The 27998-nt window shown below is 35.4% G+C and overlaps 1 protein-coding gene across 2 annotated transcripts in view; it reads left to right on the top strand.

Moving 5' to 3' along the window:
• The window catches only part of mrvi1 (murine retrovirus integration site 1 homolog), a 76686-nt gene that overhangs the window by 36040 nt on the left and 12648 nt on the right, over positions 1 to 27998 (top strand). For both annotated transcript variants that reach the window (XM_051114470.1, XM_051114471.1), the window contains 13 exons: positions 3267 to 3485; positions 13366 to 13472; positions 13624 to 13688; positions 13961 to 14134; positions 16067 to 16144; positions 16233 to 16279; positions 16374 to 16430; positions 18022 to 18507; positions 18676 to 18754; positions 22684 to 22810; positions 22930 to 22960; positions 27547 to 27687; positions 27779 to 27910. In XM_051114470.1, coding sequence (XP_050970427.1) covers positions 3267 to 3485; positions 13366 to 13472; positions 13624 to 13688; positions 13961 to 14134; positions 16067 to 16144; positions 16233 to 16279; positions 16374 to 16430; positions 18022 to 18507; positions 18676 to 18754; positions 22684 to 22810; positions 22930 to 22960; positions 27547 to 27687; positions 27779 to 27910 — 1743 coding nt within the window. The remainder of the gene's footprint in view (positions 1 to 3266; positions 3486 to 13365; positions 13473 to 13623; positions 13689 to 13960; positions 14135 to 16066; positions 16145 to 16232; positions 16280 to 16373; positions 16431 to 18021; positions 18508 to 18675; positions 18755 to 22683; positions 22811 to 22929; positions 22961 to 27546; positions 27688 to 27778; positions 27911 to 27998) is intronic.

Below are 27998 nucleotides of genomic sequence, written 5' to 3'. Positions count from 1 at the left end.
TTTTGGAGTAGTCAATGTGCAGCTTGTATAGCAGTGTATATTTACTGTTCCCTTAAAATAACTCAACATACAGCCATTATTGTCAAAGTAGCTGGCAACAAAAGTGAGTACACACTAAGTGATAACAGCACTATGTTGTTTAACCACGCAAAGACAGGACAGGACCATACAAAGTTGTGTATCTTGTATTAGAGTAGTTAAATTTGGTGCTTTGAGTACAGTTATCTCATACTGACCACTGGATGTTCAGCAAGGCACCTCATGATAAAGAACTCTCTGAAGATCTGGGAATTAGAATTGTTGCTCTTCACAAAGATGGCCTAGGCTATAAGAGGTTCAGTAACAACCTGAAATTGAGTTACTGTGGCCAGGGTCATACAGAGGTTTTCCAAGATGGGTTCCATTCGGAATAGGCTTCGCAAGGGTCGATCAGCGAAGTTGAGTGTTCGTTCTGTGCGTCAGGTGCAGAACCTGGCTTCAAAAAACAGATGCATGAGTGCTGCCAGCATTGCTTTAGAAGTTGCACAAGTAGAAGGTCAGCTTGTCAGTGCTCAGACCATACACTGCACACTGCAAGTTGGTTTGCATTGACGTCATTCTAGAAGGAAGCCTCTTCTGAAGCTGGCTTACAAGAAAGCCTGCAAACAGTTTGCTGAAGACAACCTTTTCAAAATCATGAATTACTGGAACCATGTCCTGTGGTCTGATGAGACTAAGATAAACTTTTTTGGCTCAGATGGTGTCCAGCATGTGTGGTGATGCCCTGGTGAGGAGTACCATTATGTACTGTACATTTCTGAAGCAGAACATGATGCCTTCCCTTCAGAAACTGGGCCGAACTGCAGTTTTCCAACATGATAATGACCCCAAACATACCACCAAGATGACCACCTTGCTGAGGAAGGTGCAGGTGCATCTCATTATAGAGGATTTGAAGAGGATCCCAGCAACAACCTGTGCAGCTCTGGGGAATTCCATGCGCAGAATGATTAAGGCAATGCTAGATAACAATGGTTTGACACAAAATATTGACACTTTGGACACAGTTTGCAGTTTTGACAAGTTTACTTAGGGTGTACTCACTTTTGTTGCCAGCTGTTTTGACAATAATGGCTGTATATTCAGTTTTTAGGGGACAGTAAATATACACTGCTATACAAGCTGCACATTGACTACTCTAAAATATATCCAAGTTGCATTTCTATAGTATTGTCCCTTGAGAATATATACTAAAATGATGCTGAAATGTGAGGGGTGTACTCACTTTTGTGAGATACTGTATATATGTGTGTGTGTGTGTGTGTGTGTGTGTGTGCGCGCGCGGTAGTGTTCTGAAGTTTTTCTTTTCTTTTCTTTTTGTAAATTCATGTCCCTGTCACATTTTCTTGGTTAAATAAACATTACTTACACTATAAGAAAAAGAAAAAAATTATATTTACATTAAAAATTTAATTAATATTAAAAATGATCAAGAATTGATTTTATATTATTTTACATATTTTACATATTTCCAATGTTTTTAGTGGCCAACTTTTAATTTTATTTTGTAAATATAACCAAATTTTAATTTTTATGGCTGCAACACAACTCCAAAAAAGTTGTGATAGAGGCATGTTTAACACTGTGCAACATCAACTTTTCTTTTAATTACAATGTTTAGTTACGAAAAAACAAAAAACTGCTACTGGGGTGTAAAAATAAATCGGTGCTCTTTGGGTGTGGGAGTCTTTTGTGAAGTCAAAAACTCATAAGTCCAAGGCGCTTGAATAATGTGAAATATAACATGACATAGTCACCTGAACAGGTATCAAAAACAACAACGAGAGGATTGTTTTTGATACCTGTTCAGGTGACTGTCATGTGACAACCTGATTGCTTGAATGAACTCTTGAGTGTGTTTGTAAATTCTCCTTTTCACGACTGGTTATACATTTTCAAAAGGAGACAGATCTGGACTGCAGGGAGGCCGGTCTGGCACATGGCACATGTTTGATGTATAACTTTCTGCTAGAGAAACAGACATTCAAGTTGCATTTATTGATGCAGCTGCAGAATGTGTTAAGTGACAGAAGTTTTCTGATGTACTCCTGAGCCAATGTGGCTATATTTAACACCGCAGCATGATGTTTTCTTATGCAATGCCATCTGAGGGCTCAAAGGTCATGCACATTCACCTGAGGTGTCTTGTCTGAACCTACACAGACTGATATTTCTCTGAATTCCCTGAATCTTTTTACAATATTATGTGTGGTAGTTGGTGAAAGACCTAAATTCTTTGTGATTTTCTATTAAGAAATGTAAATTTTGATTTGTTTGACAGTTTTGTCATGAAATTTGGCACAAAGTGATGAGACATGATCCAACTTCACTTGCAAAGACTGAAATGCTCCTTTTATACCCAAACATGATATCCTCACCCATTTTCATTTCAACCTGCTTACTGTGAACGGTTTCAAAACAGTTTAATTTGGATATTCTATAACCTTTTCACTTTTATTTTGCCTCTGTCCCAACTTTTTTGGAGTGTGTTGCAGCCATGAAAACCAAAAATTGCTTGTATTTACAAAATAAAATTAAAAGTTGGTCACTGAAAACATCTGGGAAATTTTTTCTTTGTACTTTAGTCAATTAAATAAAGGTTAAAGAGAATGAAAAGGTATCATATTCTTGATTTTATGGCATTTCACGAAACGGGTATAAATAAAAATAAAATAAAAATATAAATAAATATAATATAAATAAAAATACCCATGGATTTATAAGATTTTATAATTTTACATGAAATTTCCAGGTATTTTCCGGGTCTACCTCATACGTGTATATACAGATTGGGAATATATGAATCCTTGTTCTTTAAAGAAAATAAAACTTAAAAAAAGGGGTAAATTAAAATAAGTGTTTTGTTTTTTTCGGTATTTCAGTCCATCTGGATGAGATCTAGTTAGAAGAGTGCCTGATGGCATGTAATACTAAAATATGTGTAATACAATTTAAACACAGCAGATGTACACTTGAACGCTTGAAGATTTTGGTGTTGAGTCATTGTCAGAAGGCTCAGATGTCACCCATTCAATCAGTCTTTGACTTGTCTCATTGTATTTGTTGCAGTGTCATGGAGTTCAGTGGCACGTATTTGAATATGGTATTTGTTTAGTACCATGAGATTACCTTCAGTGTACCATGGCACGGACGAATACTGTACTGTTTTGTGACTCTATAATCTTGTTACCTCATACATGTATGTGTTGTGTTGTGTGTCTCTGCAGGACCAAGAGGACCCATCTGCTGTATGTCAGTTCACAAGCTCACGGGGTGAGCAAACTTCACTAAAGAGAGCTCATAGTTTTGTGACCGAGTCTGTCACTCCTTTTATCTTCCCTCACACACGCTCTCGGCCCCCGCTCATCCCCGCCATGCCCACCCTTCCTGAGGAAGAGGAAGACTCCCCAGAGGAGCTCGACAGTACATCCAGCTCACCCTCCACAGTGAGTCGATCTATATCTTTCACACCACACCCATGACAATTTCTCATCTCAGGTCCAGGTCAGGATTTTACCTTTTCAGAATTCAGGCTACATTCACACTGTCTCTCCAAATGTGTATTTGTGTATCCGTGCTACTCTTTCTTTTTCTGCATTCTTTGTTTTCTATGGCAATGACGTTGCATTGTTAGGCCTATGCCAAAACAACAACAGTAGCAACATAGAGGGATTTGCAATACAGATGTTGTCTTACAACATGATAATATGGACTGCTATGTTTTTTATGGGGCAACAACAGAAATCACAACTGTATTCCCTGCAGTTGTTTCAGCCAGTCTCAAAATTCAAAGAGGAGAGGACCAGGCCCACTAGCAGTATATTATAATGTTAAAGAAGTCTGCAGAGTTTAGCTTCAACACACCTGTCTGAAAGTTTTTAGTATGCCTAGTAAGACCTTGATTAATTAGCTGGTTCAGGTGTGTTTAATTGGGGTTAGAGCTAAAGTCTGCAGGACATTGGACACCCTTGATGTATTGTATAGTGTTTCCCACAGCAAAATCGGACATTAATACATCATGAGTGGTGTGAGAAAGTGACATAGGTTAAAATCCAGTCAGCGCAGTCAGGCTAAAATGGATAGAAATTTGCTTTGAGTAGGACTTCATACCGCTAGGGCCCTATGAAGTACATTTTAATTTTTCTGGATTCTGTTTTTTCTGTTTGTATTTTTCTGGACTCCTTTTTAATGTTTAATTAAACTTTATTAATCAAAACGCTTGTCTAATTAATTAAAATCATGAAACTTATACAATTTAACATCAATATATTAAAAGCCCTAAGAAATATGTTTTTCTCTCATTCTGTTTTATTGTTACTAAATTCTGTGTTTATGCATGTCTAATTATTTGAATGCAGAATTTATTTTTACAGTAGCCCTATAAAATGTTTTTTTTTTTTTTTTTTTCCCAGAAAATCTGTGTTGTGTATTTTATTTTTTCTGGTTATCAAATGAAGGCATAAAACAGTCATTTATTTTTTAATCAAATGAAAACAAACAAACAAAAAATTGCAATACTATTAACATTAAAACATGGGAGGAATATTGTGTGATTAATCCCTAAAAAAAGATTTTAATAATTTAGCAATAGTAGTAGTATTACGGGTTGCCACATACCTGTACGCTTCTTTGTGTACTGTATATGATATGACGAGAGTTTTACTCAAATGAAAGGGTGAAATGCTCATGCAGTGATAGTCTTTTTTGCGGCTTAATATTTACAGATAATGGTCCAGATCATGATTTAATTAAATTCACCAACTTTTGATTAATTCATCCAAACGTTGACAAACTCCGTGGCATTTTGCGTTATACAGTAAATTCCATTTTTATACCACCTATGTCCCTTTACTAGGGAATCCGATACTTCTTGTGAAACTAAAATTTCAATTCCGCCAATTTTTTTTTTCATCGCTACACTTGCGATCAGAAGTCGAAAAAGCAAAGTAGCAAAGCAAAGTTTGTGATAAGCTAAACATGTTGCAATAGATGTGTCACCACCAAAGCATTTTAATTTAACATCGTTAAAGATCACAAACACTAATCAAATACCAACGTGATTCTGTTCCTAAATTACAATGATTCATCTGTTTGATTCTTCAAACTTTCTTCCGTGCAGCATACAATCATACTAGTGTGATTTGAACATTCAAATCTGCGTTCGTGCTGCCACTGTCATGTATACAAATGAAACAGTTTCAGTCTTTTCAACCACACAGTTCATTATTTCTGTTACAAAAATACAAAAATGTGATTCAAATAATCACAGAATTACTGGGATAAAAGTTCATAATCTGAATATAAACTCCAATATAATATCATTCCAAATAATATTTAAAGATTTATCAGTTACGTTGTTATGCCAGTAGACTGCGAAAGGGGGCTTTTAATAATGTATTTGTCTTTGATCATTCATTCAAAAACACTGATTCATCCAGTAATGAACCAAGTAAATCTCGAGTGAATCATTTACTTGTTTAGTTGTCTAATGTTTTTTTTTAAGAGAACCACAACTTCCATTTAAAACAACAACAACAACAACAACCCAATTTATCCAGAGTCACTCAGCTCTTGAAAACAGCTCTTAGGTGAATCTTGTTTTTATGTAGCCTGTTGATTTATGTTCATGGTATTCAGCTGCAACTAAATGTTTAGCAAAAAAAGAATCGATAAGCAGGATCAGAATTTGAATTGATAATATTCTAACCATACCCAACCTTACCCTTTACCATATATGAATCATTGCTAGTTTTTTTTTTTGCTAAATATTATCGGATCCAAGTTCAGTATGCAAAACAAATTGGATTTGGACAGTCTAAACAAACACACACTAACACCAATGGTCAGCATGAAAAATCAGGCCAGTTTTCTCATGCAATTTGTCTGTTGATATTAATGCCTAAAAACGGCAGACAGGCTAAATGAAAATGCATTTTCACTCTCTGACAGTAGGTGGCGCTTACAAAAAAGCAGAAATGCAGCGGTGCACAAGGGCAGCATTGTGCAGCTTTCTAACTTCTGCATGTTAAGGAAAAGAAAGGGAGCCAAAGACTACTTACACGTTTTCAAAGAGCTGTTTTAATTTTCGTATTTGCTATGGTGTTTATCAAACAATACCAAATACAAGACTACACACGCAAAATAACTGGTTCTGGATACCAGATTCAAACCCATTTGAGCACCTCTGTCACTGGTCGGGTCAAACAGTCAGATTTGTCAGTGGCTGATATATAACTGACTGAATCTGGCTAATCAAGCACACAATGCAATTCTGTTTTGTGTGACTGCAAAAATTACTCTTTTCACCTTCAAGCACGTGCCCTAACCGCATCACATCTGACATATGATCCAGGTTCAGGATTCAGATATTTTCAGTAGCCTAAAGCCACAGAATGGGTATTTAAAATCATACTGGTTTTGTTATGTCACATTACACAATTAGGGCCCCGAAGTTATTTTTATTCTTCTAAGTTTTAAATACCTGACTTTGTACTGCTGGGAGTGGAATTTGGTAGAATATGCAAATATGCCGCACACTTTCCTCTTAATAACAAAATAAACACATAAAAATACAAAGAAAACAACAGTTAAGAAAGCATCTGATCATAGCAATGTGGATACGTTTGCAGCAGCTCTGCAATTCAGTCAAATCATGTCACATTTATTTGTATAGCACTTTATACAGTGAATTGTTTTAAAGTATGCAGTATTATAAAACAGTAATGCAGTATTAGACATGAAAAAACAGCCAGTTTTCAATTGGAATTACAACTTCAGCTTCTACAATAAAGCAGCTCTGGAGATTCAAAAGAAGGCGGGGCCATGTCAAAGAAGGTGGAGCCCAAGAGCACATCTGCCTATTAAGTAATTGCCATGGACCAATAATAGTTTGAAGGTGTTTGCTCCCAAACTCCCAAAACGAACTTCATTTTAGACAGTTTGTTCTTCGAGTTCTCTTAAAGTATATTAGGCTCTTTACAAATGTCTCTCTGTCATGGCCTGTGAGTGAGAGGCACTATTTCTCCACTAAGGACAAGCTTTAGGATTTACTGTTCTGTTTTCCTTTTAGAGACCACAGGCCATTTCAACATCAAAGCCTGTCAGGGGTTGTTGTTTCATTATAGCCATTATGTTATTCTTGAGTGAGTACAATCCACTCATGCAGTGACTCATAAAAGGTTGGGACTCAGATAAGACCACTCTTTAAAATCATATTACACTTCAGTAATCTAATCCCAGAATAAAGGCCAAACAAATAAAGCTTCCACTTTGTACTGAAGTACTTAACTCAAGCACTTTAGCACGGCGTGATAGTTCTTGTGTATAAAAGAATGATGTTGCACTTGATGTTGTGTGGCACGTTGTAAATCTCTGCCAGTGACCACTTCCTGATGCTATTCGAAGACAGTTTTTTTTGTTCACAGAGAATGAATCTATTTTGTAATGAAGAGATTCTGTAATCTAAAAATGAAAAGTATGTGTAAATCGGCAGTTACAGAATGAAAAAAGAAAAACACAACAGTGTAATTGGACTATTACAAAGACTAATATTTTGCTTCCTCTCGTAAAGGGGATGTTATCGGAGCATGTTGTTTTCCCCATGGGATTTAGCTAAGTGTTATGAGCTGGCATGTGTGAAATTGTTTGTGCAAGGGCCAAAAAAGTGGACCTGCTGCACGGTACAGTTGGAAAAATTTCCCATACTGCCTCAGGATTAAATGCTATGGTTGACAAATGATCACATCTCACTGTTTGCTCTTAATTTTTCGTCTTTGCCGCCACACTGCTCTACAAAAAAAAAAATCAATTAGTCTTGTTTTTTGGTAGAAATATCTACTTAAATAAGCAAGATAGTCTTAATGCAATATTAAGAACTGATTTCAGAGTGTATATGGGCCATTTACAGAATTGGTCCAAACTGCTTTCCCACAACCAAAAAAACACATTTAAAAAGCATTTAAAGGGGTCATCGGATGCCTAGATCATCGGAAGTTGATATAATTCTTTAGGGTCTTAATAAAAAGTCTATAATATACTTTGGTTAAAAATTCTCAATGATAGTGTAAAACAACACCCTTTTTACCTTGTCAAAATGAGCTCTGCAAAAATCATCTCATACTGAGGGATTGTTCCTTTAAATGCAAATGAGCTCTGCTTGCCCCACCGCTCTCTTCTCTCTGTGGAGTGACGAGCTGCTCAGAGAGATTGTTTACTTTAGCCGCATTTAGCGTGTTTAGCCGCGAAACTTGCTAACTAGCAAGTTATTAGAAAAGGTGATTGCAGAGATTCATAAAAACCCCTTATACTCCCTTCTGCTGTAAGTGAAGCTGGATCACGAAGGATTTGCGCAAGCATAGACGCATTTATGTAGATCGGGAGGCGCATTCCATTCACAAACAAACATAATCTACTGCGTCTTCAGCTGCTCAGATGTCAGGAGTAAATGACGACCACTATGTTCATTATTATATCCAGCAACACAACACCTCATTCGCTCAATCTGAGGTATTCTTGTCTAACTTACATCCCTGCTCCGGCATCAAAACAATGGAGGTCGGACTGTTACAGCTGATCTGAGGTAAAACGCTCATGTCAATCAACTATCGTGGGAGCGGCCTCTGTCGGTGTGACACCACAAAAAAGGGGATATTATTTTTACAGATTAATTAAAAACCACTGCATGGATTTTTATCATTGTAGGGTAGATGTGTACATACACTGCCAACACACATTAATGTTCAAACAACATGAAAAAATTAACTTAACATCCAGTGACCCCTTTAAGTATTCAAATATTAGATGTTTACCAAGATCCTTCTATTATCTGTTGAAACCCACAATATTTTTTCAAATATCAGTAATCTCAATATTATAAAATCATCATATATTGGGTACTTTTAATTGGGAGGTGGCTGTCCCAAGCCCTAACACCAACTTGATATTGAAGTCATTTTTGTATGTTTTTCCGTTGTTTTTTTTTTAAAGTACCTTTCTGATTCTTTTAAAAAGTGAAGTTAAAAAAATATATAGTCATGGACAAAAATAATGGCACCCTTGCAATTCTGTCAGAAAATGCAGCACTTCTCTCAGAAAATTGTTCCAGTTGCAAATGTTTTGGTACTCACATGCTTATTATTTTTGTTTGCACAATGGACTGGACAAAATTATTGGCACCTTGTCAAAATTGTAAGAAATAATTGCTTTTCAAGCATGTGATGCTCCTGTAATTTGTATTTAGACACACCTGTGGCAAGTAACAGGTGTGGTCAATATAGTAATCACACTTGCAACCAGTTAAAATGGAGAAAAGTTGACTCAATATTTGTGTTGTGTGTCACATTGAGCATGGAGAAAAGAAAGAAGTGTAAAGAGTTGTCTGTGGATTTGAGAGAAAAAATTGTGGAAAAACATGGACAATCTCAAGCTACAAGTCCATCTTCAGAGATCTTAATGTTCCTGTGTCCACTGTGTGCAATATCATGAAGAGGTTTACAGCCCATGGCACTGTAGCTAACCTCCCTGGACGTGGACAGAAGAGCAAAATTTATGAAAAATTACAACGAAGGATTGTTTGAATGGTGGATAAAGAACCCTGATTAACTTCCAAACCAATTCTGAATGAAAAGGGACACTATAGTTGTCAGGGCTCTGCCCTGGCAGCTTTGTCTGTGTTGTCCTTGTATAATGTTTCTTTGTTTGTCTTGTGTCTTAACACCTTGCTTTGTCTTTGTTTGTGTCTACCATGTGTTCCTGTGACCCTGCCTCCTTGTTTCCCTTGGCCACGCCCTCTTGTTTAGCTCTTGTCTTGTCCTCGTTTCTTTAATTGTGCCCACCTGGTCCTCGTGTTCTTGCCTCCCTTTATATGGTGCTGTTTTTCCTTTTGTGTTTGGGGGTTCGTCTTGTGCCATAGAGATAGCTACTGACTTGCTGCTCTATATTCCAGTCCTGTGCTGTTATTTGAGGAAGTTTTCTTCCTGTTGTTTTTGGTCTTGAACTGAAGTTATTTTACTTTACTTACTTGTAATATTTTCTTTAGCTGTTTATCAGTTTTTGGTCTAGTCTTGTTTTTCTTTGGTTTTATACTTTAGTTAATTAGTCTAAACTTAGTTGGTTGCTTTACTTTTTGTTTTGATTCTTTGCTTCACTCTTTTACCCTTTATTTTGTTCTTTTTTCCCCTTTTATTACATAATGATTCGTCTCCTTGTGTTGTGCTATTTGTGATGTTGTATGGTCTTGAATGGTGTCTTGTTTGGTCTTGTATGTTTGTACTGCGTGTTTTTTTCCCCCCCAGTCCTGCTCTACCAGCCTGAGACTTGGTTCTCCTGCCAACCAAGCCTGGTGCTGAGAACCTAATCTCTGATACTGGCCTGCTTTGAGTCTTGTCCCTCTGATTGCACGCTCAGCTGTTTGCTACTCTGATCGTCTCCCCATTCTTCTGCCTGGTTTTGCCACCGACTGGGACTGTTCTTCAGACTGTATCTCTGGAGGCTTAGTTCTCTTCCTGCTGGTTGGAGCTGTCACAAGATTGTTCACCCCTGTGCACCCCTGAACTTGTCTTCAATAAATATTTGTTTGTCTCACTCACTCTGCATTTGGGTCCCTTCCTGCTGATCCTTGACAATAGTAGGAGACCCATGAGGGCACAAAGGCATAAAAAAGCAAGACTGGAGTTTGCCAAAACGTATGTGACAAAACTACAATCCTTCTAGGAGAACGTACTGTGGACAGATGAGACAAAAGTAGAGCTTTTTGGTAAAGGACATCATGGCACTGTTCACAGAAAAAGAAATGAGGCCTTCAAAGAATAGAACACAGTCCCTACAGTCAAACATGGTGGAGGTTCAGATGTTTTGGGGTTGCTTTGCTGCTTCTGGCACTGGATGCCTTGACTGTGTGAACGGTATCATGAAATCTGTTGATTACTAAATAATTTTGGGGTGCAACGTAGTGGCCAGTGTCAGAAAGCTGCATCTCTACTAGAGGTCATGGGTCTTCCTGCAGGACAATGACCCGAAACACACTTCAAAAAGCACTCAGAACCAACAAACAAAGTGCTGAAGAGTTTTGAAATGGCCAGAAATGAGTCCAGATCTGAATCCCATAGAACAACTGTGGAGAGATCTCAAAACAGCAGTTGGGAGAAGGCATTCTTCAAATCTGAATGACCTGGAGCAGTTTGCTAAAGAAGAGTGGTCCAAAATTCCAGTAGAGAGGTGTAAGAAACTCATTCATGGTTACAGGAAGCGATTGAAGGGGGTGCTACCAAATATTAAGTTAAGGGTGCCAATCATTTTGTCCAGTGCATTTTGTGGGTTCTTTGTGGAATTGTATCAGATATATATATATGAGGTCCAAAACATTTGCAACTGCATCAATTTCTGAGAGAAGGGTTGCATTTTCTGACAGAATTGCAAGGGTGCTGATATTTTTGGCCATGACTGTATATTTATTTAATACTTATATAAAATAATTACTTTAAATAAATCATGAAACTTGAACATGAATGTGTCCCACATTTTCATGTCAGTACTGAAACAGTAAATGTTTTAGTCCATTGGCTGACACTGATTTTAACTACACCCCTACATTTATGATCAGGAAATATTCATGTGTCACTCTCTCTCATAGCTACATGACATAATTCTGCAATTAAGCATACTTTTTTGGGAATTATTCCATAACATGTAGTTCAGAACTAAATGTGTAAAACTGTTCAGAACTGTGCTAGCTAACCATGTGCTGATTAGCATCTTTGAGCTAGGTTCAAAAGTATCCTCATATCTGGGGGAAATAACCAACTTTAGTACAGTTATGCATTTTTTTTTAATTTTAGTATGTTTTAGTAGTGTTTTAGTGTGTGGGTTAAAATTCTGTAAAGTTATGTATTCGCTAACAAAGCATTACTGTCACTACTAAAACATGGGATGTTTTGTCAAAAATAAAGAATACTGAATTATAAGCTAAGATGTTATGATAGTTTTTGGTTTGATGTATATTCAAACTAATGAATCCTTAACTTTGAAATCAGTATGATCAACTTTTTGCTTTTTACAAAGAAAAATTGGATTCAAAATACAATAAAATCTCATAAATTACACTTGAAATATTGTTAAAAATGTAATGTAATTGATTTACCTCTAAAAAAAAAAAAAGTATAAAATAGCAAAAATATATATTTACAATGTAGATGTAAACAAAATCTTAATAGGTCAATATAACCCTTTTAATTAAATTTTATATTGTGTTTCGGTAGTGACAAATTTGGTGTGTTTCTGTGTTTCTCAATAAATAAAGCAGTAATTGATGTCATAAAATCATGCGTATGTTTTGATTTAAAGGTCAGAAGCTATAGCTTATATATCATAGGGAGGACGTAGGAGAAACGGAGCTCAACATAAACAGTCTTTAAAAAAAAAAAAAGTAAAACAAGGAAAGTCCACAAACAGCAGCATATAAATACATGTACAACAAAAGAACACTAAGACCAGACACAGGGAAATGGAGCAGGGCAGAAACTAATATACACAAGATAATTAGGAACAGGTGGAGGAGTAATCAATTAACCAAACAAGAACAGGAAGGAGACCAAATAAGGAAATACAGGAACTAAGGCTGGGGGGAGAACATGGAGTCCAAGTCCAAACCCTGACACATGGCACTTGTATATTATATAATTTTCTGTATACTGATTTATTCATTAATGTGTAATATGATATATTTCGTTAACAAATTATGAGCTCTAAAACATTTCCAGAATTTTTACAACTCTTTTGCAGCCATTGATATATAGTTAATTTATAGTTTTTTTTAAATCTTCAGTGTACTGTCATTATAAAAGAACTTTCTTCTGTTAAACACAAAAGAAGATATTTTGGTGGTATTGTTGGTAACAAACCATAACTGGTAGCCAATGACTTCCATAGTATGGAAAAGCAAAAATACTGTGGAGTGGCTGCCAAAAACTGTTTTGTGACCTATGTTCTTGATCTCGTCACCTTTTTTCATTTTTGGGTGAACTATCGCCTTAAGTTCAAGCTTTTTGTCACTTTTGCCTTTTTATTCCACGTTTCTGTTTGTATCACATCAGTGAGTTAAAACAGGAACAGGCCAGATCACATGTAGCTTAATGGGAACATTCCCCAGCTCTTCTTGAATTAACATTATCATGCCGAATGTGAATATTTAGCAAAATATTTTGATCTCTGCAAAGTAAAAGTGTCCATTTAAAAAAATTTAAAACCTTCAGCCTCCAAAAATGTGACTGAAAACATTACAGCCAGCCAGTGAAGCATCCTTGTGTTTTTTTTTTTTGTTTTTTTTTGCAGTACGCTCCAGTTGAAAGCAAGATGGTGAATGTAAGCATGGCTCCACCAGCTATTGTGCTTCCAAGACAAGTCAGCAAGCAGGAGCCCTGTCCTCTGGAGAAAGCAAGGTATTGATGTCAAGACCCATTAAATTAAAAAGCAGTTTAGTAATTCCAGCAGCTCATAAGGAGTCACTGTTTGTACTTATACTTAATATAAACTTTCTCAGTTGTGTTTAGAATCTGTTGGTTTAATGTTTGTTTTTAATCTGGGTGTCAGACCACACAGCCCTAGGCCTCGTCTCTCCCGAAACTCTGCATCTTCATGTCCCATCACCACAGTGGGTATGTTCAACTGAAATAATACCACTGTAGATATTTATGTAGTACATAGAAACATTTGTTTTCAAATGCTATAGTAAAAGATGCAAATTATGTAACCTTTTGTGTTTAAATTTGGTTAAAGCGTTGAAGTAATGCATTATGGAAGGCTGCAGTAGAGGGTTAAAATAACATGAGTTGCTTCCACTTGGATTTCCGTTTACTTTCTTCCTCCGTTGACATGAGTTGGTGTGTTACAGTGGTGTTTAGATTTTGTGTTTGTATTTGTGTTTGAGATGATGATGGACACGTGATAGATCTGGTGAAGGATCAACTTCCTGAGCTGCAGTTATCTGAAGAGGATCGTCAGAAGAATTTGGAGCTGCTCGAGGAGGCAAAGAAAGTCAGCGATCGCTTCCTGCAGCGCAGAGGGCGACGCTCCACCTGTAGCCTCACTGAATCTCCAACAGGTACAACAGATTTTTGGAAACATAATTACTTTCCCATCTAGGACACTGTTTAAAAAAAAAAATATATATATATATATGTATATATATATATATAATTATGTATTTAATTAGAATTAATTACTTAATTAGTTAATTAATAATTAGTTATTGAAATTGTAATAATTAAATATATGAAATTGTATGAATCAAATCAGAAATAATAATAAAATAATTTGTGTAATATATATATATATATATATATATATATATAACTCAAATTATTTGTATTATTTTTTATGATTTAATTAATAATATAACTGCATTAATGGAGTATTTTATATATATATATATATATATATATATAAAAATCACATATCACACAATATCATAAGGGCAGCAAGAGCAATATACACCAGTGCTGATTTTGTGACAAAATGTGATTTCTACACAGTTCAGTAAATAAGTTGATATTTTGATATTTTAAACACAATATTATGTTTTTGCTCAGTTTTGCAGACATATTATCTTTAAAGCCATAGCAGAATTGTTGCGCTTCTCCAAACACAGTTTTGTTTAGTTTCTGATTGAATCCGTGTTTTGAATAAATCCTGTGAACTATCAAAGCCCCATTTATAAGTAGAGCCATTTACTTAATTTCTGAATGAATCAGCAGTTTGAACAAATCGAATGAAAGACTTATAAAGACATTTACCGCCACCTGCTGGAAGATTTAGTTTCTTATTTAGCGTATCATTAATAATAAAAATAAAAACATTACAGGGATAGTTCACCAAAATTTAAATTCTGTTGTCATTTACTCACCCTCATGTCATTTCAAACCTTTCTTTTAATGGACTGACAGCCCTAATATATATATACATATAATATAGTCACAATTATTTTTGTCTTGTTTTCTGATTTAATTAATACAATTTCATGTATTTAATTAATACAATTTCAATAATCGTAACACTTTACAAATAGGTTCATTAGTTAACATTAGTTAACTTTATTAGTTAACATGAACTAAGAATAAACAATATTTCTACAGCATTTATTAATCGCAGTTAATGTTAATTTCAGCATTTACTAATGCGTTATTAAAATCTCAAGTTGTGTTGGTTAATATCAGTTAATGCACTCTTTGAACTAACATGAACAATGTATTTTTATTAACTAACATTAACAATTGTGTAATAAATGTAGTGTACATGTAAGTTAATACATTAACTCATGTTAACTGATGACACCTTATTGTAAAGTGTTACCAAATAATCTAACATATTTGAAATCCTAAAAATATAAACAATAATTTTTCTTTATTTCTTTCTTTCAACTTTTGTTTTTATTGAAAGCTACTAGTACTAAGCAGGTTTTGAGTTAAACGAGTTGGAAACTACTGATCTAGGAGCTTTTTTTATTAAATATTGTGAAGTTTAACAAACATTTTCTTTGACAATAATGTTCCAGGTTTAATCATGCAGTGCGTTTCTTGGCATTTAAACAATTTTCTTAATGTATACAGCTGTTTCTAGTATCTTTGTGCATATCGTGCAAAAAATTGAAAATATTGTCAACTGAACAAATGAAGAACAACTGAAGATTTTTTATATAAAAATAATTTTTCGTTAATACTAATAATAAAGAAAACATCTTTCAAGTGGCGAAAGCTATTGTTTTTGTTCTGATCTTGAAATGTTTATTTCAGAAGCAGCTTGTTTATTCTTAGCTTTTGGGACTTCCTTGCTTATCAGACTGTAACATCATGTCCTCGTGTCCTCAAATGTCTTGCGCACCAGCCAAATTCCTCGTTTATCCTGCACACCAGCTACAGCTTACTGACTTGAGCATATTCACAGGTCGATAATAGATAACGCAAAGTGATATCCAAGCTTTGAAACTATGATGCTCAGTGCATGTCCAAAAATGGGTAACAGTGTCTTTGGGTTACAGCTCTCTCCCCGAACCTAACGCCATGCTCCTCCCCCAGACCATCCAGAAGCAGCTCCCTCTCCTCACCCCCACAGCTAGGTACCATGTTGTGCTTTCAGTCACGTTTGCCTGCAGAGATCCATGCCATGGTTAATCTAAGCTAGATGGTTTTGTTTTTTTTTACCAGGTCCTGAGGTCACCTCAACTCCTCCAGCAAGTCCCTCCATAGCTAAGGTGAATGTCACTTTAAATTCCATTCTGTATAGTGTTGATGTGATTGTGTCCTCCTGGTGATCAATATTGGATTTGTGTTCGTGTATGTGCCCAGCATCTGGAGGTACCAGCTACTCATGACCAGGGGGACATCAGTAAACCAGAACAGGAGGTTTGTGCAACAAATTTCTTCTTTTCTTCTCATTTTAATTTTTCTTTGTCAGTGTTTGAGATATTAAAACAAAATCAAATGTTTGTGAATTTACTTTAAATTGGCAATTTTTTTTTTTTTGTCTCTGTTTATTTTTACTTAAAATGCTATTCCGTGTTTTGTTTTGCACCAAAAACAATCACAGTGTAGTTGACCAGTCATCGTGACCGTGTCTGTTTTCATGTTTAGACTCTTGGACCAAAATGATTAGGTCCTTTGTGGAAAAAAAATGTAGCATATTAAAAAAAAAATGAAATAGTATACTTTGAAATAATATACACTACCAGTCAAAAGTTAGTTAATGTTTTTAATGTTTTTTAAAAGAGTCTCTTCTGCTCACCAAGCCTGCATTTTGATCCAAAGTACAGCAAAAACAGTAACATTTTGTAATATTTTTGCTATTTAAAATAACTGTTTTTTATTTGAATATATTTTAAAATGTAACTTATTCCTATGATTTCAAAGCTGAATTTTTAGCTTGTCACATGATCCTTTAAAAACCATTCTAATATTGTATTGTATTGTATTATTATTATTATGTTGAAAACAGCTAAGTAGAATTTTTTCAGGTTTCTTTGATGAATAGAAAGTTAAAAAGAACAGCGTTTATCTGAAATAAAATCTTTTATAACATAAGTGTCTTTATCATCACTTTTGATCAATTTAAAGCATTCTTGCTAAATAAAAATATTAATTTATATAAAAAAAATTATACTGACTCTTTTGAATGGTATAGTGTATAATGTTACAAAACCTTTTTATTTCAGATAAATGCTGATCTTTGGATCTCTCTATTCATTAAAGAATCCTGAAAAAATTACTTAAGCACCACTTATGTGATTTCCTAATTACTTTTATTGTCTTTAAAATGTTGAAGTTTTAATTTTTTTTTACTGACAAGCATTTAGGTGAATTAAAACACATTTAAAAGTAATTTCTGTTGGAGCACATTTGCAATATGTTATAAATTACAATATATGTATTACAATAATTTAAAAATATGAATTAAAATATATTTTTTGTATTTACACATTATAACAATGAAGCTGCAAATTAGTAAATTTACGATATATTAATTTCAAATGTAAAATCAAATTACACACAGTAAGTAAAATTATTATCAAATACTTTACATGTGCTTTAATATGTTAGTCAACACGTAAAAAAAGCATTTTAATGCACAGTAACAATTCAAAATGTATAAACAATTTAAGTCTTAATGCATACACAGTTTTTAATTACTTATTTGTTTTTGTTATTATGAATGTTAATTTTATATAAACATTTTATGTACTATACTGTTTTATATACATAAACAGTTTTACATTTAAAATATAAATTTGCATAAATGTATTTTTAATAAACATGATTTAACAATATATTATATTATACAGTAACCTAGATCACTATACACTTGATTAAATTTCATGCTTCAATACATAAAACTAATGTTATAAACTGAACTGTACTGAAAAGTGTTACTGACCCCTTTATTCCACCTGTTCTTTCTCCTAATTATTAAACTTACTTTTTTCTTCTCATTTTTCCTCAGACCTTTACAAGGCTAGTAGATTGGATGCCCAGTGACAAGCGAAAGGTGTCCTCAGGAACTTTAACCCCACGTTATGCCACCGCTGTACCAGCCAGAGAACCCGCAGTGGTTCAGAAGGAGAAGGCAGACCATTTCGGACAGGCGGACAAGGGAAAGAACTCTGAACAGCATGCAGCGCAGAAAAAAGAAGAAACGTCTGGGAGTGGCAACAGTCAACCTCCAGCAACAGGGGTAGCCAAACCTGTCCCCCGGCCACCCATGCAGCAAGCCCCGTGCACGGCTGAAATCAAAACAATAGGGGCCTTCCCTCCTCTGATGAGAGCCGTCTCCTGGGACACGGTGGGCTCCATAAACATGAGAAATACAGCTCCCAAAGGGGAGGAGAGTCTCTCTGACACATCAAGGGAGTCTCTGTTTAAGTCCTCTGGGTACAAGGACTTCCCTGTGCCACCTGGGAGCGTTCAAAAACTGTCCAAACTGCGTGAGGTAATCCTCTGTTGTCTTTGGCCAACCTGGTAACCGTGCCGTTTTAGTACTTTAGTACTAAATGTTCCTTTTATGGCTTTCTCTGAGATTTGAGCCCAGTTGGCAGAGTGAAGGGAATGTTATGTACCAGATTTAGTAAAATCACTATGGTTTTCATTCCTCCTCTAGGAGCACAAATTGATGCGCAACCAGAGCATCTCCAGCTCAAAGCTTCCTGACCTGAGTGAAACGGCCGAGCAGGACCGAGGTATGCACTGTGTGATCATCTCAGTTCAGTCTGTGCATAAGCTAATCGCAGCTTATTTTAGATATTGTTGTTTTGAAGAGATGGTTTGTTTAAAAACTAACATTTTACAATCATTTACTTGCCCTCAAGTCAATCCAGATGACTTTCTTCTTTGCAACACAAAATAAGAAATTTTGCTGGAATCCAAACAACATTGAAGACTTTTTTTTTTTCTTCTACAGAATAACTTATTTTGTGTTCCACTGAAGAAAGTAAGTCACACAGTCTTTGGAATGACATGAGAGTCAGTAAATGATGGCAGAATTTTTATTTTTGGTTGAAATATCTCTCTAAGTGAAGGGATCATTAAAGTGTTGTTCTGCTCTTCGACAGAACATTTCTTTAACATCCCTCTGCTCAGGGTTTTAAAACAAAAAAAAAGCTTAAACTTGTTATATTTCAGCCAGTTGCTAAGACAGTGTTTCTCATTTTCTTTTAGTTTAAAGGAGAAGTCCACTTCCAGAACAAAAATGTACGGATAATGTACACTTGTGATCCAAGATGTTCATGGCTTTCTTTCTTAAGTCGTAAAGAAATTATGTCTTTTGAGGAAAATGTTTTAGGATTTTTCTCCATACAATGGACTGATATGGTGCCCCGAGTTTGTACTTCCAAAATTCAGTTTAAATGCGGCTTCAAACGATCCCAGCCGAGGAAGAATGGTCTTATCTAATGAAACGATCGGTTATTTTCATAAAAATAATACAATTTATATAATTTTTAATATCAAACGCTCATCTTGTCTTGCTCTTCGTAGACTCTGTGTGTTCTGGCTCAAGGCAGTTAGGGTATGTCAAAAAACTCCAATCGTATTTTCTCCCTCAACTTCAAAAATTATTTCAAAATCATCCTACATTGCTGCAGAAGTACCGACACAGTCTATGCAAAGTGAACATGCAAAGAAGATCAAACACTCTTAACAAAAAAGGTAAAACGGCAATATAGAACGATTTTGAGGTTGAGGGAGAACATGAGATGGGAGTTTTTTGACATACCCTAACTGTCATTAACCAGACAAAAACAGAGGTCGGGAAGAGCAAGACAAGACGAGCGTTTGACATTAAGAAGTATATATATTATATTATTTCTATGAAAATAACCAATCATTTCACTAGATGAGGCCCTTCTTCCTCGGCTGGGATCGTTTACAACCGCATTTGGGATCATTTGTAGCCACATTTAACTGTATTTTGGAAGTTCAAACTCGGGGCACCATAGTAGTCCATTATATGGAGAAAAATGCTGAAAAAAAAACCAATTTCTTTACGACTGAAGAAAGAAAGACATGAACATCTTGGATGACAAGGGGGTGAGTACATTATCTGTAAATCTTTGTTCTGGAAGTGGAGTTCTCCTTAACTTGAAGTACTAAAATAACTAAAAATGTATAAGAACTATGGAGACAAACTGAATGAAAATTACAAAACACAACAGAATCACTAAAATTAAAATGAAAAAAATATAAAAAACTCTATGGTTTTTCAGCATTTTTGTGTATTTGAACTCTTTCCAACAATGACTGTGTGATTTTTAGATCCATCTTTTGACACTGACTTATATGCAACTAACTACAGAAGGTTCAAACACTCACTGATGCTCCAGAAGGAAAAAATATGCATTAAGAGCCAGAAGATGTGTACATTATTCTGATTTTGCCTAAATATCTTTTTTTTTTTTTTTTTTTTTTATCAAAACCATACAGTCATTGTTGGAAAGGGTTCAAATACACAAAAATGCTAAAACAAAGAATCTGTGGCACCCGAGGGATTTTTCTGAAGAATAGCGGCCAGGGACTCATGAATCACTAAACAAACAAACAAAAAAAAAAAAAGAAATCTAAATCAAAAATCATTCAGGTAACAACACAGTATTAAGAATCAAGCGTATGTAAACTTTTAAACAGGGTCATTTTTATAAATTCAAATATTATTTCGGTCAGTATTAAATAAAAAATAATATGCGTTTTGTATGATCCCTCTTATTTTGATAAAACAATTAACATTTTGCAGATTCTGCTAGGTGTATGTAAACTTTTGACCTCAACTGTAAAAGTTATCAACAAATCATTTAAAAAATCTAGTATTCAGAACAGAATAAGATAAAATCAGAAAATATAAATAGCTGTAAAATTATAGTATTAAATTTTATATACAATTATAAAATAAAACAGATTAAAATGGCAATCGTTATAAACAACATCGGCTTATAAACATCCTGCAATGCTATAAATCTGTGGTGCGAGTGCGAGAGGCTCTGGCGTGATTACAGATGTTGTCCTTATCACAGTTAAAAAAAATAGTCATTTATGGTCATAAAGATAGCAGTAAGACATCATTTGAAACAATAAAGGATTTACTTTTGTTTATGTGTACTCACAATAAAAACAAAACTATGCAGTTTATTTTAAAAAATGGTGCAGCCATAAAAATGAAACAAAACAGACTTTTTTTTTCTTTTTGAAATTTGTTAATTATTCATCTGAAACATTTTGTGTATGCCTATTTGTTTTATTCCTATCATATGTCATTTAATTCTGTTTTCTCCTGTTTATGCGCATGTAAAACTAAACGACTGAAAAGAAAACCACTTATTTTAAATGGGTCACACACACTTATCAAATGTAATTTAAATCTAAACAAGATAACAAAGGCCAAGAATGCTGCACTGGTCTCTTCAGTAAATCAACGGTGCTCTTTGGATATTTGGAGGTAAATTTCAGCTGAAAGACGAAAAATTCCAAGGCACTCGTGTAGAAAAAAAAAAGCCTTTAATGGACTGGCCTAAATCATTAAGACAGTTAAAAGTGTAGATCTACGCGTTACGATCTACACGTTTCAGTGATCTACCCTTTTAACTGTCTTAATGATTTAGCCCAGTCCATTTAAATCTAATTTAACATTCTAATTTTGTCTGTTAACAGATAGGAAATGAACATGGTAATGTTTAAGAATTAGCTCAAACAGAGTAAGTGGACTTTAGTGGCTGCTCAAACGCATTTAACCACATGAGTATATACACTCTGAGCACAATCCGGTAAAATACATTTTTGACTACCTCTGGAAATGGTCAAAAGTGGACAAGCTCAAAACATTGTAGACCCCATTCACACCTGTATTTAGTGTTGTCCACTTGTGATTGGATCGAGCAAAATGTATCTAAATACCAGGTGTAAACAGACCCTGTGTCTGTTACCATTAATTCTGATTCGTCCCTCAGTATGTAAAACAAACAAGTATTTAAAAGCAGATTTTTTTTTTCATTAAAGCCTTTATACTTTGGTACAAAATTGTATTATTTAAGCTGTTGTTTTAAGCAGATTAATTTCTGGTTACATGTTACTGACATAAACCTAGTGCAAACTGTCGCTTTCTGACATCTCCCATGTATCATGCAGAAGTTGCAGTGTTTACTTAAAAAATGCATATAAACATGTATGATGTTTGTAAAATCTATTTATAAAAAGAGTTTGTATATTTAACATTTAATGTGTGTGCCTGTTTTTTCATTGTGTTTTTATTTAATCAACACTTATTTTTACAGCTAACAATGTACATTAAAATTGTCTGTAACAACATGCCTGATGCACCTTAAATAATAAAAAAAGCTTTAAAAAAACAGCTTAAAAAAATCAAAGAACTAAACAATATAAATCATATAATAACACAAACCAACAATGGGTTACTACAGTATGTACCTTAGGAGTGCAAATTAAGTTATTTGTTTTTACACTGAGTTATATTGTGTGAAATACGTTTGAAATGTAACTCTATTCTCACACCACTAGGTGGCGCCATATGTGTCACAATTAGCACATAGTGCTGGTAATGATTTACTTTTACAGTTCTATTAAACATGCTGCGTTAAATCTTAGTAATTGGTTTATCTCTCAGGTCCATGTTCTCTGCTCACCCTCGGCTCTCCCAGTGAAGAGGAGGCCAAAGACAAGCCTGACGCTATGCCCAACATTTCAGATGTCATGCTACGCAAGCTCAAACTGCACAGAGGATTACCTGGCTGGTGCGCTCACAAAACCATAATTTGATCAAAAATTGATCAATTCTGTATTAGTAATACCCCTCAAAAAAGCTTTACAACTCTAACATCTTTTTCTTCTCTCCCTCTCTTTTTTGTTGCAGTGCACCCCCGCTCACAGAGAAGGAAGTTGAGGTCTGTATATTCTTGAGTTTTATTTTAATAAATAAAGGTAAAAGTAAAGCTAATGATGCATTTGCAAAAAAAATTAATAAATAAAATGGTAAAATTCTAAATTACATTATTTATTTATGTATTTATGCTGACCAAAATTATAAATGCAACGCTTTTGTTTTTGCCCCAATTTTTCATGAGCTGAACTCAAAGATCTAAGATTTTTTTTCTATGTACCTATGTACACAAGGCCTATTTCTCTCAAATATTGTTCACAAATCTGTCTAAATCTGTGCTAGTGAGCACTTCTCCTTTGCCGAGATAATCCATCCACCTCACAGGTGTGGCATATCAAGATGCTGATTAGACAGCATGATTATTGCACAGGTGTGCCTTAGGCTGGCCACGATAAAAGGCCACTCTAAAATGTGCAGTTTTATCACACAGCACAAATCCACAGATGTCGCAAGTTTTGAGGGAGCATGCAATTGGCATGCTGACTGCAGGAATGTCCACCAGAGCTGTTGCCTGTGAAATGAATGTTCATTTCTCTTCCATAAGCCGTCTCCAAAGGTGTTTCAGAGAATTTGGCAGTACATACAACCGGCCTCACAACCGCAGACCATGTTTAATCACACCAGCCCGGGACCTCCGCATCCAGCATCTTCACCTCCAAGATCGTCTGAGACCAGCCACCCGGACAGCTGCTGCAACAATCGGTTTGCGTAACTAAAGAATTTCTGCACAAACTGTCATAAACCATCTCAGGGAAGCTCATCTGCATGCTCTTCGTCCTCATCAGGGTCTCGACCTGACTGCAGTTCGTCTCGTAACTGACTTGAGTGGGAAAATGCTCACATTCGATGGCGTCTGGCACTTTGGAGAGGTGTTCTCTCCACGGATGTTTCCTGGTTTTCACTGTACAGGACAGATGGCAGACAGCGTGTATGGCGTCGTGTGGGTGAGCGGTTTGCTGATGTCAACGTTTTAGATCGAGTGGCTCATGGTGGCGGTGGGGTTATGGTATGGGCAGGTGTATGTTATGGACAACGAACACAGGTGCATTTTATTGATGGCATTTTGAATGCACAGAGATACCGTGACGAGATCCTGAGGCCATTCATCCACGACCATCACCTCATATTGCAGAATGATAATGCATGGCCCATGTTGCAAGGATCTGTACACAATTCCTGGAAGCTGAAAACATCCCAGTTCTTGCATTGCCAGCATACTCACCGGACATGTCACCCATTGAGCATGTTTGGGATGCTCTGGATCGGCATATACGACAACATGTTCCAGTTCCTGCCAATATCCAGCAACTTCGCACAGCCATTGAAGAGGAGTGAACCAACATTCCACAGGCCACAATCAACAACCTGACCAACTCTATGCGAAGGAGATGTGTTGCACTGCGTGAGGCAAATGGTGGTCACACCAGATACTGACTGGTTTTCGGACCCCCCCAGTAGAGTAAAACTGCACATTTTAGAGTGGCCTTTTATTGTGGTGAGCCTAAGGCACACCTGTGCAATAATCATGCTGTCTAATCAGCATCTTGATATGCCACACCCGTGAGGTGGATGGATTATCTTAGCAAAGGAGAAGTGCCCACTAACACAGATTTAGACAGATTTGTGAACAATATTTGAGAGAAATAGACCTTTTGTGTGCATAGAAAAAGTCTTAGATCTTTGAGTTCAGCTCATTAAAAATGGGGGCAAAAACAAAAGTGTTGCGTTTATAATTTTGGTCAGTGTATTTATTTCATGTTTCATGTATTCTTGTGCTTTGTGCCAAGAACTTCTTTGTTTGTTTCATAACAGTCAATAAGTTTGTTATTCAGCAGTTTTTGCCCTTGTTAATTTTGACCCTGAATATAAATCAACCAAACATCCCCTGGCTCAATTTCTTGATTTTGCTAACATTTTTCTGAAGAAAGATAAACATATATAGTGATAAAAGCCAAAATATTACATGTCATGAATGGGGGGTCAAAATGGCAATGGCCAAAATACAAGGGGTTAAAATGACTTCAGAAATATGGCAGCATCATAATGTTATTTTTATACAGAGATAGTTTCATTAGTAAAATCTGTTGACTTTAGCAATCTTTGTTGCACTGTGTGCCAATGGTGACCATTCAAAAACAGGGAAACAGCATTTTTCAAGTTTTTTCTCCAAAATTTGCATGCCTGTAGCTCAAGCAGTATTAACAATACCCTAATGCCCTTTTAGATACTGGGTCTTAACAAACTTTCCTTTTGGCATCTTCATTTTTAAGACCCTATATGATTCGCTTCCAAAGATATTGGAATTTTAATATAGCTCCAAGAGTAAGATTTAAAGAGGAATGTCTGAGAACAAATAGTGTTGAAACTAGAACTGCATCTTGTGCCTTTCTATCAAAACACCTGCATTTTCCAAAGTTTTTATGTCTATAACTCAAGAATTATTAAAGATATCGCAATATAATTTCAGATTCTGGTTCTTAATTGCTTTTTCTTATGGAATCCTCAATATCAAGTCCCTGTATAGTTCAGTCAATGTGGCTCCATGTCCAGATTGTTGAATGTTACCCATTTTCAGTGGTTGAAAACCACATGTTGGTCACTTTATACACAGCCGATACTTATTTTATTCAAAGAGCAATGTCTGAAGAATAAATAATGTTAGATTAGAATTGTTTCTTGTTACCCTCTTACAGGCATGAAAACTTTGAAGAAAACTTTAAAAGTGTTGTTTCCCCATTTTCAAATGGTTACCATTGGTATATAATACAACAAAGACTGCTAAAGTCAACAGATTTTACTAACGGACCTCTCTGTGTAAAAATAACATTACTATGCTGCCATCTTTCTGAAGTCATTTTTACCCCCTTGTAATTTGGCTCTGAATCTTAGGTGAAAATTGCCATTTTGACCCCCCTTTACAAAATAGTGGATTACTCAGTAAGTATTCATTCATGGCATTTAAAATTTTGGCTTTTATCACTGTACACGCCTGTTATATATATTAAATATTAGCAAAATCCAAACTTTGAGCCAGGGAAGTTTTTGAAATTTGGTTGATTTGACATAGAATGACCCTACAGTGTTTTCCAGAATAAGGCTGTTTTGATAAGTCTGCGAAGGCCATCGTTGTCACCATGTTGTTGAGCCTGGCTTAGGACATGGCAATTTGATGGGTTGTAGTGAGTTCCTGTCCCCTGTGAGGAAACAAACATGCCTTTGTGAATACAGTCTGCTCCCAGGATGACGCTAGTGAGGGTCAAGGGCTGAACGTATTTTCCTCTCTAATATTCAGACAATACTGGCTGTGCTGCTGCAGCACTCTTTGATCCTGACAGTAAAGCTCCCATAATATTGCTGCTTTCTTTAGTCCTGCTCGGGTTAGATCCCGGAATTCTCTAAAACGGACAACCTCATGCCAAGTCAAGTTATTTACCTGTCAGGCATGTGTTAGAAAAGTTAGTGTATTGAAACCTACTAAATCAACAAATCAAACGAATGCTACTTTTCAAAAGTTTAGGTTCTCTAAAATTTGTTTTATAAGAAATAGAGAAATGTTTTCTTTTATTCAGTTTTATTCATGATTCTTTTATTTATCAGTGATAGGATCACAGTTTCCACAAAATATTAAGCAACATAGTCGTTTTTAACACTAAGAATAATAAGAATGTTTTCTTGAGCAGCAAATCAGCATATTAGAATGATTTCTGAAGGATCACATGACACTAAAGAATAAAATAATGGATGCTAAAAATTTAGAATTTACATCACCGAATAAATTATAGGTTAACATATATTAAACTAGTAAATAGTCATTTTAAAATGTAAAAAAATATTTTTACTATATATAATAAATGCAGCCTTGGTGAGCAAAAAAATAAATAATTAAAAAAAAAAACACTTATTGACCCAAACAGAACATTTCCTATGATGGCTCATTCCCTAAATCTTAAATCAGATTTCTTTTTATATAATACAAACCTATAAAAGTAATGGATCATTTAATGAAAATCTACAGAGTCAGAAAGTAAAAACATGGTGTTTCAGTATAATTTTTATTATAATTTTTGTTATGGATAATTTTTACTCTATAAATGAAGAGTTTGTTTGCGAAAACAGATTTTCAAAAATTTTTCAAAAATCATGTTTTTTCGCTGTGCAGTTAATCTCAATCAAACTGCAGTTTTAAGTAAAATTAACTAAAAAAAATACAGCTAACTAACACAATTTTCAAATATCTTTAAAATGCAATGGCAATAAATAAGGGCATGCAAAATCATTTATATATATATATATATATTGTCTTAAAATCTTTTGCATTACAAACTATAATATATAATATAATATAAAGGTATCAAACTAAACAGTCAGATGACATAATTAAATGTGACTAAATTCAATATTCAATATCTCATGTAGCACAGTCCTAAGAAATTTCTAACACGATTTGTTATGACTTTTGTATGCATCTTTTCCACTGTGCCTGAGGCTTATTGACTCTAAACTGGTCAAATTCATGATGGATTCACTGATGACAAGTGCTTTCACAATAGATTCGTCTCTTAATGGCTGTTTTGCTGTCTTTCCCCACAGAACGCCTTTGTGCAGCTGTCCCTGGCATTCCGCAACGACAATTACACGCTGGAGTCGCGGCTGAAACAAGCGGAAAGGGAGCGCAACCTGACTGAGGAAAACACGGAGAAGGAACTGGAAGAGTTTAAAAGCTCTCTCAAGGTCAGACCTGAATGTAAACAGCCCATAGAAGAAAATGTGTTGGGAATAAACTGCAATCTAACTGTTAATTGTTGTTGGCATCCCATTTCAGAGCACAGTGTCACTGTGGCAGAACGTCGAGCAGCGGGAGTTTTACCAGCACCTCTTAGAAACGATCGCCGTATTGCACCGCCTGACCAACCGCCTCTCTAGCCGGGCTGAAATGGTGGGAGCCGTGCGGCAGGTGAGATGTCCATCATAACCTCCTGTCAACCACTAAATGTGTGGTCACCTGATCAAAATTTCAGGGAAATTGTCTGTAACAGAACCCC

Source organism: Labeo rohita, chromosome 7 (assembly GCF_022985175.1).
Source record: "Labeo rohita strain BAU-BD-2019 chromosome 7, IGBB_LRoh.1.0, whole genome shotgun sequence".
In the NCBI taxonomy this organism is placed as follows: Eukaryota; Metazoa; Chordata; class Actinopteri; order Cypriniformes; family Cyprinidae; genus Labeo; species Labeo rohita.
This window is presented reverse-complemented; position numbering and strand designations above follow the sequence as displayed.